This window comes from Tripterygium wilfordii, chromosome 10, assembly GCF_013401445.1.
Source record: "Tripterygium wilfordii isolate XIE 37 chromosome 10, ASM1340144v1, whole genome shotgun sequence".
NCBI lineage: Eukaryota > Viridiplantae > Streptophyta > Magnoliopsida > Celastrales > Celastraceae > Tripterygium > Tripterygium wilfordii.
This window is the reverse complement of record NC_052241.1, coordinates 2,929,455-2,943,542: the sequence shown is the minus strand read 5'-3', so window position 1 is coordinate 2,943,542 and position 14,088 is coordinate 2,929,455. Positions and strand designations below refer to the sequence as shown.

The window sequence follows — 14,088 nt, the reverse complement described above, 5'->3', positions numbered from 1 at the left end:
AATTTACTTTTAAAAGATTTTTATATGTTGCTTTGGAAATTGTCTTCGCCCTCAGAGCAATTCATTTCTGAACATAAACTATGGCTTTGTCCTTGAAGATATACCAAACACAATAAGGGTAGTTAATAACATGCACGGTGGTACACACAAGGCGTGACAATGATAATAGCATATGCACTTGCCTCTCTAGACTCTAGTATAGGTATAGATACCGAATCCATAGTTATTTTGATGGAGGAGCTTCTACATGAACTCTGTCATGTTTACCTTATTGAATGTACTAGTGCTCCCGATTGGTTTTGAAATTTATATCATCAAAAATGGTTTAAAGACTCGATTTAGTCATGCGTCAATTTTCAAATTTGAATAAATTAAGAAAAATAAACTTCAAATATACAATTGTTTCAAAATCACTAAACCTGCAAATGGAGGAACTTTAAATTGGAGAAAGTAATTCTAGTAAATTGTACATTTCAAAAAAAAAAAAAAAAACTCTTCAACATCAAAAGGTATGATAATACCTCTATTTATTCATTTATTTCAAATTGTAAATCCTAAATCCTAAAATACATAGTACTCATTAAGTAATTATTTTTCAATAAAACTTAATTTAAGCAGTACTGACAAAAGGATAAATCTCATATCTAACATTACAACTCCCACCAACAACCCTTCCCCCTTTTTTCCCATCACAACAACTCGGAAGCTCCCCTATCACACCATCAATACACTTCTTACAATCAACACTAGTAAGATCCCTAGTGCATTGAGCCAAACCATATAATTTCTCCGATCCCTTCATCTCCATCTCTCCAACAGAGTACAACTTCGAACTCGACGCGGCTTCCATACCTAATTTCCCTAACAACGCCTTCACATTCTTGTTAAACACAATCGGATCACTAACATTATTTGTGTTCCACATATAGAACTTATATTGATTATCAATTTGTCCAAAGAACTCCTTGTCCATGTACTTCAACATACAATTATCGTACCAAATGACTCCACCTTTGTTGTTCGCGCAGCGCTTTCGGATTTCGCTGCTTGCCTCTGCAACGCAAGTTTTACAATCCGGGGTGGAGACATCACCTCTGCATAGAGCAAGTCCATATGCTTTGTCTTGGTTTTGGCCTAATTTGCCAAGACCAAAACCTTTTGAAGGTGTTTGGTGGTATAGATAAGCCATTAGGTTGTTCAAGTTTGTCTCATAAGGGCTATGAGAACTGAAGTTGTTTTGTGAAGTTGAACAAAAGTGATAGAGAGGACCAACTCCATTAACGCTTATTGGGAGGAGGATGAGAGTGAATGATAAGACACAAAAGGAGGTGGTGATCAATGTTCTTGACAAAGACATGTTGAGAGCTAGCCAATTAATGGGATGATAGATACAACCTTTGTAGTATAAGTAATGCTTTATATAAAGCAAAAAAAAAAAACAAAATTAGGCTGGCTGGTATTGGTTTGGCATGAAGTAAAAGGTTGGAAAAGGTCTCATCATTAACAAAGGTTGACCTTTTGGATTTGACTAAGCCAATTGTTCCAGATGCATGGCAAAAGCAAGATTTGATATTCAATTGTATGAGATGTTTGGTAGATGCATAAATGGTAAGCTAGCTAGAAGAGCATTTGGTCAACCTTATCCTCCTGCAAACAAATCAAAAGGGTGACATTGATTGAAGAAAGGTTCAAGAACAAAAGTTCAAACGCAGTACATTAATTAATACATTGAATCATCGACTTAAATACATTGAAGATATTGACGACTTTGGATCCCATGTCCACACGAATTTGTTATTCATGCATCGTTACCATTGATCATTAGGTCCAGAACACACTTCTTCAATGTGAAAGGAGCATTACTTTACTTATAAATCACTCGGATGGGTTATACTAGACAGATGTGAAATTTTTAGTCTTGATATTTGAAATGCGTAAAACGACTAGAAGGAATTGATGATCTAGAAAAAAAGTACCTGTTGGCACACGTACATCCTGAACATCTCAAACATTGCGAGAGAGAATTGTATGCTGCAAACCTTTCAATATTGCTGATGTAGAGTTTAATACTATATATTAATTTGGGATTTGGTGGGTTTGAATTTCTGATGAGAGAACCTGTATTAGGAGTTATCTGGAACGTATTTTGATTTTTAAAAGTTATATATTGTCTGCCTTTTGAGTTTGTAAAAAGATAACCAATCACTGAGTCAAACAATCCGAGTGAATAACTCCAGGCCATTGCCTGCTGACTTGCTGAGTCAATTGCGGCCGAATGATTGGATCTAATTTATTTGCAATGGTTGATTATATGTTATGCTTTATCCTATGGCCCACAATAGTTGAAAGTTTAAGCGGTAGACAGTAAGTTTTGGTAATAAATTAACTGGTGTTGATATAGTTAATATGCACTCCGACCAATTCGGTTGAGTTATGTCAATCTGATGTGAGATATATAATAAGTATTGACACATAAGACCACCTCGTAAAGAGGTCATTGGAAGAGCTCCACCGCAAAAATTAATAGTCGGATCTTCCCTCCTCCGTCTCAAACATATGGTGGTAACTAGAAAATTTCTAGAGAAAGGGGCTCTGTAGTAACAGTTTGTATATATTTTAAGTAAATTAAAATTAAAATATAAATATATTGAATTTTCTTTTGATGAACTGACTGATTTTATTCAAAGAAAATGAAGATAAATACACATAATAGACACAAACCAAACTAAACCAATCAGTCGCACATCAGTATAATAGATAGCCGCCCACTATGACTAATCCCCTAACCATGCAACAAACCTAGCATTCCTCACAGCGCCCTATATTGAATTTGTCTCTGCTCTACTATTAACCTAACATTAATTATTACTTGGGTGCACGATGAGCATTATTTTTATTAGTAATATTGTTTGACCAACCGTTAACAGTAGTGAGAGAATATTAGATACTTATTCAACAAGTGATTATGAATTTTTTTAAGATAATTAGAGTAATTACGTGTGATATGAGATTTGACATAGTATATGTGTGTGCATATACTGTGTTATTACGTTATTACATTTGACTTTTGTTATTACGTGATCTAATTACATATTATGACTTATTATAATTGAATTAGTTAAGAATATACAGTGCTTCCGTTATCATTTTAACTTTTAGTTGGCCAAACCTTGGGCAAGCATGCACTACACCCACAGCTTCATATAAAAGGGCCTAATAACGTGTTTTTTTTTTAAAAAAAATCTGCGTTTCTATAAATTAAATAGACTAAGAACTCGTTTGGTTGCACTTTTATTGCAATGAGAATGAGATTCCTTTCAACATTTGGTTGGCTGATATCCTCTCGCATGCGTGTAGATTCAAGTTTGTCATCCAAACAATTGCATATGATTATCTTGTAATCTTAATACCACAATATGATTACTGGTAATTTCCCATTGCCAATTTACCATTGCATAACAATGTACCAATCGGCCTAAATGTATAAAGGTGGCGAACTGTTTGCTGGAGACCTTATATTTTTACGTGCTTAATTTACCATCTTTTTCAAGCCATGCAGTTGTCCAATCAAAGCACTTGAACAACATTTCAGAGAAAATAAATTAATAAAAAAGGAAATTAAGTATTCATAATTGGGTTGGCAAAGCAACACTACCCATACCATTAATTAATAATTAATACAAATTTTTATTTATTTATTTAGTGCTTAACCCATTATGAGGGTATATACTATATAGATCTATTGATTAATAAAGGGATAAAGTTCATATCCAGCATTGCAGCTCCCACCCACAATCCTCCCTCCTCTCTTTCCAAAACAACACCCTGGCAGTCCATTGATTGCATCATCAAGACACTTCTTACAATCAGCGCTTGAAAGATCTCTCGTACACTGAACAATTCCATACAACTTCTCATTTTTCTTCAACTCAAGGTCCCCGGGCGCGTACAATTTTTCTGTAGCCTGAGCTTTATTAGCCAAACCACTCAATAACTCCTTCACTTTTCGATAAAACACCTCTGGATCACCTTCCACATCCATCACATTGAACAATGAGAACTTGTTGTCGTAGTCAATTTTACCGAAGAACTTGACGTTTGAGTATTTTAGCAAGCAATTGTCGTACCAAATGATTGCTCCTTTGTTGTTAGGGCAGCGTTGGAGAAGCTCTTTACTAGCATCATTGATACAAGTTTTACAATCTGGGCTCGAGACATCCCCTCTGCATAGAGCGAGCCCGCTTACGTAGTCTTGGGCTTTTCCGATGGATCCAAGCCCGAATCCGGTCGGAGGAGCTTTGGTGGCTAAGATACTTAGTAAATCATTCAAGTTGTTACGATAAGGACTGTTGGTGGTGTAGTTGTCTTTGCTAAAACAGATGTTGTATAGTGGGTTTGCTGCAGTAGCTGCATGAAGAAGGGTAAGAGAGAAGAGTAAGAAAAGAAGAGGCATTGATTTTGTGCAATACATACTGAATTAACGAAGCTGAAGATGGGTTTTGTATGGATTTGTTAATTAGTACATGGTCTAGCTAGCTACTTATATAGAGAAATTATTTGAGCTGTTTGGGCAAAGTAGGGAGTTGAAATTGCTGACTTTTAATTTTTCAACACTTGTATTGTCAGAAACTGATGAGGAATGCGTGAATTTGATTGGTCTGTGAAAGAAGTAATTTCAATGATATATATATAGGTTGAATATTCCATGGCCAATTCAAACATACGTGCAGTATACAGTACTAAGTCATAATTTTCGCTGGGTTTTATATTTGATTGCGCTGATGTTAATCTGGTACTTTTAAGTGGATAATTACCCTACTGAAGCAACCGGATATATGAACAATGAAGTCGCCACCAATTAATTTTTAGGATGCAATTGGACATCCATTTTGGTATACGAGAAAAGTGGGTAAGGGGGTCTATTGAGCGTGGGGAAGGTGTTAGGCACCCCACAACTCCCGAAAACGGTTACCTTCAAAAATGATTTCCTATTTAACTCTACTTTGTTTTGAGAAATGATTGTATGTCCCAAATGTTTCAATGAGTTTTCCATATGCCCGGAAAATCATGTATTATCAAATGGGTGGAAATGTTCCATTAATGTTAGACCAAGATTTGATTTTAAAAATCTTATTTTTATGGGTTTTGAAAAAAAAGAAGGAAAAAAGGGTGCACGGGATCACTACGGCCATTCCCGGCTTGGCCGAAAATAAACTCCACTTGAAGTGGTCTTTGGTAAAAAAAGGGGTGCACGGGATCACTATGGCCATTCCCGGCTTGGCCAAAAATGTTAAATAAAAGACTCCACTTGAAGTGGTTCTGGATAAAAAGATGCACGGGATCACTACGGCCATTCCCGGCTTGGCCGAAAACATTTTACTTGGTCTTGGATGAAAAATCCATATCGGAGTGGGTTTTGATATTTTTTGATGATTTGGAAAAAGGCTATTTAGATAGAAACATTGGAATGAGTTTTGATGGTTTTGGAGAGGAGATTTTTGGGAACTTGGTTGATGCACCAAAAAGGCTCACAATCAATGAAAAAAAAGATTCAATTCAAGCCTTACTCACAATTATGTTCTTTATGAGAAAAGAAAGAATTCATTTATGGCTCATTGAATGAGTCAAATATCTTTAAACCCACCGTTGAGTCCGTAAATAAATTCTCCTAATCCCTAAAAACACATTTGCTTTCCGGATCCACGAAATCCAAATGTTTTCAATGAATGCCAATGGAACCTCAATATCTTGAAGGCTCTTTGGTATTTAATCAAAACATAAGGATTCCATAATTTAATCTTGATGTGTTTTATTAATGTGAGACGGCTTGGATTAATTCTAATGACTGTTGCATTCATTTTTTATTGCACTCAAACAATCATAGCATACATCTAAGCATCATGGCATAGCGCGAGAAATCAAAGTACTAGGCATGCATTCTAATGCAATCATCATTCACAAAATCATCTCCTAATGTCTATATGCTTCTAGCACCCTAAACATTTATGTATGCATTTCCACTATTTTCCACTATACTATTACAAAGATTTACATTTTACAAGGATACGTGACAAAGACGAAATTTATACAAATGTACAAAAACCCAATATTGCCCTTGGGACCCATTACTCCAATCCGGCCCAGATCTTTTAAGTATGTCCTCCGGCGCAAATAGTGTCCAGCCCGGTCCATGTCCAAAATCAAAGAATGGGTCAAATGGATGTCCAAACATAACATCAAACTAAAACCCAATATTTAAGAATTCGCATGCACGTATAAACATATATGGTAATATACACATACATCTACAAACCACATATACATATATATAAACACATAAAATATACACACATAACCCACGGTCTATATAAACACCCATACCTACAGTGTATATATACATTCAAGCAAATCCATTCATACACAACATAAATATATATATATATATACATACAGCATAGATACACGTACAAACACACATGAACTCATAGACACGCCATATATATATATATGTATATATATATATATATTATACACTCCACGTAACATATCATATATATATATATATACACATCACATATGAACAGATATAAACACATACAATATATATATGCATACAGAAATCAAGATATGTCTACATAAAAATGCAAGGGCACAAATACAGCGAACAAATCCAATATACCAAATATACAGAAACCACATACATGCATACAGGAGGAAGAGTCTCAAATATGGGCAAAATCTCAGTCATTCATCAACATAGAACAAACATGACAAACATGAAAGGGAAACAGAGACCAAGAACCCAAAGAAATTCAGAAAATGAATCTAGAAAATGAATCTGCAATAAAACGAAAACAGAGCTGAGGAAATGGAATCCAGAGAACCAAAGTGTATATGAGATATTACCTTCTTACAATAATAGAAAGTCCTCCTTTTCTTAGAATCAAAGTTCTCCTTGAATGACGAAAGGTTTTCTACCCCACTCTCCCTTGATTTTGGCTCTAATTCTCCTCCTCTCCCTCGGCTCCTCTCCCTCTTTTTTTTTTGGCCTCCTCTCTTCTTATTCTTTTTCTTTCCCCAATTTGTGCCCTCTTTTTCTTCCTTTCACACCCGATCCTACTGCCTCCTTTTTCTTCTTCCTTTCCCACCAAAACCTTTCTTTTTTCCTTCTTTCCACTACCTTTTTCTTTTACCCCTCACTTTCGGCTACTTTACCCTCTTTTTGTTTTTTTTTTTTGTTTTTTTTTTTTGTTTTTATATATTTTTTTTATATTATATATTTTGTATTTTTTAGCCAGACGAAAACCGGGTACTACACCTACAATTAAAAGATAATGATGCTATTGATTTTAAACCTAACAAATGATTAACAGTTGTAGTTTACTCAAAAAATTTCTTACTTGACGAGTTCATGTCTGTAAGGATATTGCTCTCAGTGAAAATCGAACTCAAAACTTCCCGAGTCCATACAATTTGCCTCTAGAGAAATTCACCATAGACTATCAATATGGTTAAGAGTGGACAAAATTACATAAGTAAGTATCTTAATTAGGCTATCGTCCATAGATATTCACTTGGAAATATATCTGATAATATTGATAATGAGCTTCTAGTTCTAGATCGTGCATGGTTGTTGAAACATGAAAAGTGTTTTGTTCCATCCAACTATCTTCCTTAATTTCTAAGAGGTTGAAAAGTCAACAAAATTCGCAAGCCAGAAGCTAGTGGTGGTGACACTAGGGATCGTGGGTTGGTGCCTTGATGGAGCATTTTCTCTCGCAATTAAATTGTCTATGCTTCCAAAACAGGATCAGAATATATATGAAGAGTATATTAATCGTGGTCAATCTTTGACTATATATTTTACCAAATAAGTTATAAGTCCTAGTCTAATCGTAGACGGGTGAGCCCATTGTGAATGATAAGACACAAAAAGAGGTGGTAATCAATGTTGTTGACAAAGACATGTTGATAGAGCTTCGTAGTATAAGCAATGCTTTATATAGCTAGAGAAAAACAAAATTAGGCTGGCTGGTATTGGATTGGCATGAAGGGAAACGTAGGAAAAAGTCTCATCATTAACGAAGGTTGACCTTTTTTATTAGACTAAGCCAATTGTTCGAGATGCATGACAAAAGAAATATTTTACATTCAACTGTATGAGAAAAACCTTCGGATGCATTAAGGTACAACAAGAAAAATCAATGCCTTGCATAAATGGTAAACAATTGGTCAACCTTCTCCTCCTGCAAACAAATCAAAAAAGGTGACATTGATTGAAGAAACGTTCAAGAACAAAAATTCAAATGTAGTACATTAATTAATACTAACAATGTGTATGGATTGAGGAATTTGAAGGGAAATAAAGTTTGCTTTCAATTTTTTTGTCTGGATAGTTTATAAAAAATTAAGTGGAGGGATTTGAGAGGAAAATTTCATTAAATTTTTGTCAAAATTCTTCCTCCTCATATGGAGTCATTTGGAGGAAATGGATCACTAATTAAGTTATTTGTAAGTTAAAAACCTATTTTACCTCTATACATAATACTTAAACATAAAAAGTAAGGATAAATTAATAAATTAAACCGTCTTCCTTTACTCTCTTTTTTATCTATCCAAACATGAAATAGATAAATATATTTTTTATTCCTTCCCCTTCCCTTCCCTTCTCTTCCCCTCCCCTCCCCCAAATCTCTCAATCCAAACACATTCTAAATAATGACATTATTCATTCGTATGTTATGTTTTTATGTCATTAGTTTTTAGAATTTTCAACCCAAACATATTAAAGATATTGTTCATTTTAGGTCATGTACCTACATGGATTTATTATTTATGGACTACCGCTATTGGTTATTAGTCCTAGGACACGCGTCTTCAATGTTAAAGGAATTGGATTTTACTTAGGAACCACTCGGATGAATTATACCACACTGATGTGAGATTTTTAGTTTTTGACATTTGGAATGTGTAAACATCTAGAAGGAATTGATGATCTAGAAAAAAAAAGGTACCTGTTGGCACACGTACATCCTAAACATCTCAAACACTGCCAGAGAGGATTGTATGCTGCAAACCTTTCAATATTGCTGATGTAGAGTTTAATACTATTAATTTGGGATTTGGTGCGTTTGAAATTGTGATGAGAGACTTTGCATTATGAGTAATCTAGAACGTATTTTGATTTTTCAAAGTTATATTTGGTTTTCTTTCTGAGTTTCTGAAAAAGATCAAGGTGTTATTTAACCCCCATTTTTTTTTTTTGAGTACAAGTATTAATACAATATACGACACACCACCAGATCAAGCCTCTGAAAGTACAGGTGTCAACAGGCCCCACGCAGGAGGCACAAATCAAGCCCACGCAGGGGCAGACTATCAAGCCCACGAAGGGGCAGATGAAGCCCACACACCTCCTTGTAAATATTCGGAGGAGGTGAGACTAGAACCCATGACCTCAGTCAGGGACATGCAAAATCATTGCCACTCAACCAATGGCTCATTTGCATTTAACCCCCATTTTTACTATATACATCACCTATTGAAAGGACAAGTGTCTTTGGAATTGAATCAATTGTAAAGAAAGCACGCAAGGTATTGGTGATCAATTATATTCTACAATAGTCTGCCTGACATGCCGCCATCTTGTCTAAAAGGAATATATATATATATTAAAAAGAAATATGGACGGTAGAGATTGAGTGATAATGTCATTGTGATTCAAAAATAATGACGTGTGACAAGGATGACTTTGCTTTGACACTACCCCCAGAAGGATGACTTTGCTTTGATCATGCCCCCGGCCCCCTTGATCTTATTCGTTCTAGCGACAAATGTCCCCCAATCCCCTTGGATGAAGGGACCATATGTGGTTAACCTTCACCATCTCCTCCCATAAGAGCTAATAAGTGTATCCATTGTCTCGTTACTTTAACTTTTCACATGTTAAAATTGCCTGCAGCACTTATTGTTCGCCAAACTGATTCAATAAGCATTTTTTCTTCTAAATTTAATGACATGTCGTGGCTTTTGAGGTGATTTATGTTACCCTTTTTTTCTTGGCAGTGTAGTGCTCTAAAACTTTTCTAAATGATTCAAAATTCTTTGGTCAAAATTTAAGCTTTTTTCGTTCTTCTAGGTACACATCAAGGAATAGGGGATCGAATCAGTCTAAGAGACTGGCCTTCATAGGTTATCATGGTCAGGAGATGGAAACATAAACATCGCATTACAACGAGAGATGTCATATGCTAAGAGTTCAGGTTAGTCTAGCCAACCAACCAGGATGTTATCTGTCAATTTTCCTTTATTTTCTACTCAAAACTGTAATAAATTAAAGACCTAAACACTAGAAAACAATAAAAGCCATGGATTATAAAAAGAAAAAATAAATTGAAGAGAGAACATAAAAAATGTTAACTCCATTTATATGTATATAACTTACTCATTTTCTTGTCTCCAGCTGAATGAAATCTGGATTTTCTACTGGCTGATGAATAGATTGAAAACCAAGTACTAATGTTGATGCCTCTTATCTACATCCTGCTATCTGACTCGATATTTACACTAACAATGGCTTTTGTCTCTGTGGCTTTAGGAATTGAATCTGCCCCATACTTTCAAAGCAGCCCAGTGCATCTGGTATTGTCTAACTCAGAGAGGAAGATAATTTTGCTATTTACTTTCTAGCTTGAAGCCTCTAGAAAAACTTCACTAGTTTCATTTTTGTAAAGTCAACCATATCTCCTATGGATCATTTGAAATTATGGGGTGAAAAGCTAAGACTGTCAAGTGGTTCTAGTGATAAAATAAATATATCAATTTTTATTTTTTTTAATAATTATTTTGATTAATTATTTATATTAAAGTGAATTTGTATTGTTGACAGGATGATATTGATATAAATGAAATAAAACAAAAAGAATAACATAATATTGTAAACGAAGGTCAAGAAGACATTGAAGTGGATGTTACAAATAAATTTTTCACCAACATGGTATGCTAAAAACTTGAAAAATATTTCTGAATGATCTATTTTTTACATTTTGAAATTTAGTTTATGTGTACGTTGAAACATTTTTATGTGTATGTTGAAACATTTTTATGCTGTGGTAATAAAAAAAATAAAAATTTTAATTAAATAAAAAAAAATTATATACGTGTGTGTATATATATGGTGGGTTTGCCATGACCCTGTTGTCCACGACACTATGCAAACACTTTCTCTCTCTCTAGAGTGGCGATATTTAGCAGTAATTTTCTTTGAAAAATTTAGTTGATCGAATTATATTAGTGGTTGAAGGTAACAATTGAATATCTAACTTAAATTCTTAGGGAAATGTGAACAACAAAAAAGAAGTGGGAGTGGTCAACAATTTAAGGTGGAAAACTGACATATTTTGTCATCATTATCTTTATTTGTTGTTACTCAATGCCAATTAAATTATTTATCACTTGTTAATGTCAATAAGAGGTTTATATAACAAAAATAAAGGATGTCAATAATAACGTCGAAAAGATAAACCAAACATTGAGTCAAACAATGCGAGTGATTAGTTCAAGGCCATTGCCGACAGAGTCAATTGTGGCAGAATGATTGGATCTAATTTACTTTTTTTTTTTATATATTATGCTTTATCCTATGGCCCACAATAGTTGAAAGTTTAAGCGGTAGACAGTAAGTTTTGATAATAAATTGACAGGCGTAAAAAAATATATATTGAATTTGTCTCTGCTATACTGTCAATATAAAATTAATTTCTTGGCAGTTGGGTGCATTTTATTAGTAATATTATTTATTCAACAAGTGATCGTGAATTTTATTAAGATAATTAGAGTGATTACGTCTGATATGAGGATTTGACTTGGCATACAAATGTGTTTGTGCTTGTCAACCTTTAGTTACAGTCAAATGCTTCCAGAGAGAACCTATTTTTGTGATAGTTATTTCACATTTGACCATTAGCTTAGAAAACCTTTGCCAATAAATATATCGAAATGCAAGAAAGTGGCTGGTTGATGATTAAGCCCAAACCTTAGGGGAACCATGCACTTTTTTTAACCGAAAACGATATAATATAATTTTTTTTTTTAAATATTAGATATGAGTCTAAATTCGTTCACAAAAGTTTTCCATTTGATAACATTGTAAGTTCAGCTAAAAGTTCATTGCATGGATATAAGAATATTACTTACAGTGACAATCGAACTCAGTATCTTTTGAGTCCATAAGATTTGACAGTAGATAAATTCACCACTAAACTATCACCCAAGTGATTGTAAATGTGGACCAATTTTTTTTTTTAATTTTTTTTTCTGAGTTGTAAGCATGCACCACATGACCAACTGCTTTGTATATAACTACTGATATATAGATATAATATATAGGAATTCTCCTATGCGGGTGTAAAATGCATATCAATCTTTCACAATTAATTTGAAACATGTGATTTCTAAAACGATGTTCTCACTTGTCATTTCATTTATTCACACCTTTAAAAATTGATACATATATATAGAAAATTCATATATATATATATATATATTCAGGAACTCTGACTTAGTATACTGCTGTGCAGCCCACGTGTTTGGACCCCAAATCCAAGCTAAAAATTGCACGCCCGTGCATTTGAAAATCACGGGCCCCTCTCTCTCTCTCTCTCTCTCTCTCTATATATATATATATATGTATATTATTTTCATGTGTTTGTCTCATCATTTGCCGATTAGTGTACGGATTCGTAAATTCACATGCAAAAAAACAAGGTCCAATAATTGTTTCAAATCTGAGTTCTTATAAATTAAATACACTAAATAAAGGTAGCGCACTATTTGCTCGATACTGGACAGTTTTCCAATCAAGACACTCGAACAACATTTTTGAGAAAAGGAAATTATGTATTCATCAAGCATTAGATTGGCAAAGCAACACCAGCCATACCATTATTTAATAATCAATACATATATTTATAAAATATTTATTTATTTAGTGCTTAACCCATGCATTATGAGGGTATATACTTATATAGATCTATGGATCAATAATGGGATAAAGTTCATATCTAACATTGCAGCTCCCACCCACAGTCCTCCCACCTCTCTTTCCAAAACAACACCCTGGGAGTCCATTCACTGCATCATCAAGACACTTCTTACAATCAGCGCTTGAAAGATCTCTCGTACACTGAACCAATCCATACAACTTCTCATATTTCTTCAACTCAAGGTCCCCGGCCGCGTACAATTTCTCTGTAGCCTGAGCTTTATTAACCAAACCACTCAATAACTCCTTCACTTTCCCATAAAACACCTCTGGATCACCTTCCACATCGTTCACATTGTACAATGAGAACTTATTCTCGTAATCGATTTTACCGAAGAACTTGACGTTTGAGTATTTTAGCAAGCAGTAGTCGTACCAAATGATTGCTCCTTTGTTGTTAGGACAACGTTGGAGAAGCTCTTTACTAGCATCGTCGATACAAGTTTTACAATCTGGGCTTGAGACGTCGCCGCGGCATAGAGCGAGCCCGCTTACATAGTCTTGGTCTTTTCCGACAGATCCAAGTCCGAATCCGGCCGGAGGAGCTTTGGTGGCTAAGATACTTAGTAAATTGTTCAAGTTGTTACGATAAGGGCTATTGGTAGTATAGTTGTCTTTGCTAAAACAGATGTTGTACAGTGGGTTTGCTGCAGTGGCTGCATGAAGAAGGGTAAGAGAGAAAAGTAAGAAAAGAAGAGGCATTGATTTTGTGCAATACATGCTGAATTAACGTAGTAGAAGATGGGTTTTGTATGGATTTGTTAATTAGTACAAGGTCTGCTTATATAGAGATTATTTGAACTCATTGGGCCAAGTAGGGAGTTGAAATTGGCAAATTGCTGACTTTTTATTTTCTAAAATGTGGACATGGGAAATAGAGGGTTTTTACTTTTTTGTTTTTTCTAGGGCGATCGGAGTCAACCAGTGGCGGAGCCCATGAGGACTTGGGGGCTACGACTCTAAATTTTTGAAATTTTTTTGAAAAGGAGATTTTTGAAATTTTATTTAATATCTATATATACATTATAATTTGGTATACCCAAATT

General features: G+C 34.5%; 3 protein-coding genes across 3 annotated transcripts; all 3 read right to left on the bottom strand.

The window, feature by feature from the left end:
• Positions 1-495: 495 nt before the first annotated feature.
• Positions 496-1,364, bottom strand: LOC120008074 (cysteine-rich repeat secretory protein 38-like). Its single transcript, XM_038858584.1, has one exon. It carries the CDS (start codon positions 1,355-1,357, stop codon positions 611-613), a length of 747 nt encoding a protein of 248 aa, XP_038714512.1. The 5' UTR covers positions 1,358-1,364; the 3' UTR covers positions 496-610.
• Positions 1,365-3,602: 2,238 nt separating this feature from the next.
• Positions 3,603-4,523, bottom strand: LOC120007703 (cysteine-rich repeat secretory protein 38-like). The gene has a single exon (XM_038858099.1). It carries the CDS (start codon positions 4,469-4,471, stop codon positions 3,740-3,742), a length of 732 nt encoding a protein of 243 aa, XP_038714027.1. The 5' UTR covers positions 4,472-4,523; the 3' UTR covers positions 3,603-3,739.
• An 8,353-nt stretch (positions 4,524-12,876) lies between these two features.
• LOC120007702 (cysteine-rich repeat secretory protein 38-like) lies at positions 12,877-13,803 on the bottom strand. Its single transcript, XM_038858098.1, has one exon. It carries the CDS (start codon positions 13,760-13,762, stop codon positions 13,031-13,033), a length of 732 nt encoding a protein of 243 aa, XP_038714026.1. The 5' UTR covers positions 13,763-13,803; the 3' UTR covers positions 12,877-13,030.
• Positions 13,804-14,088: the final 285 nt, after the last annotated feature.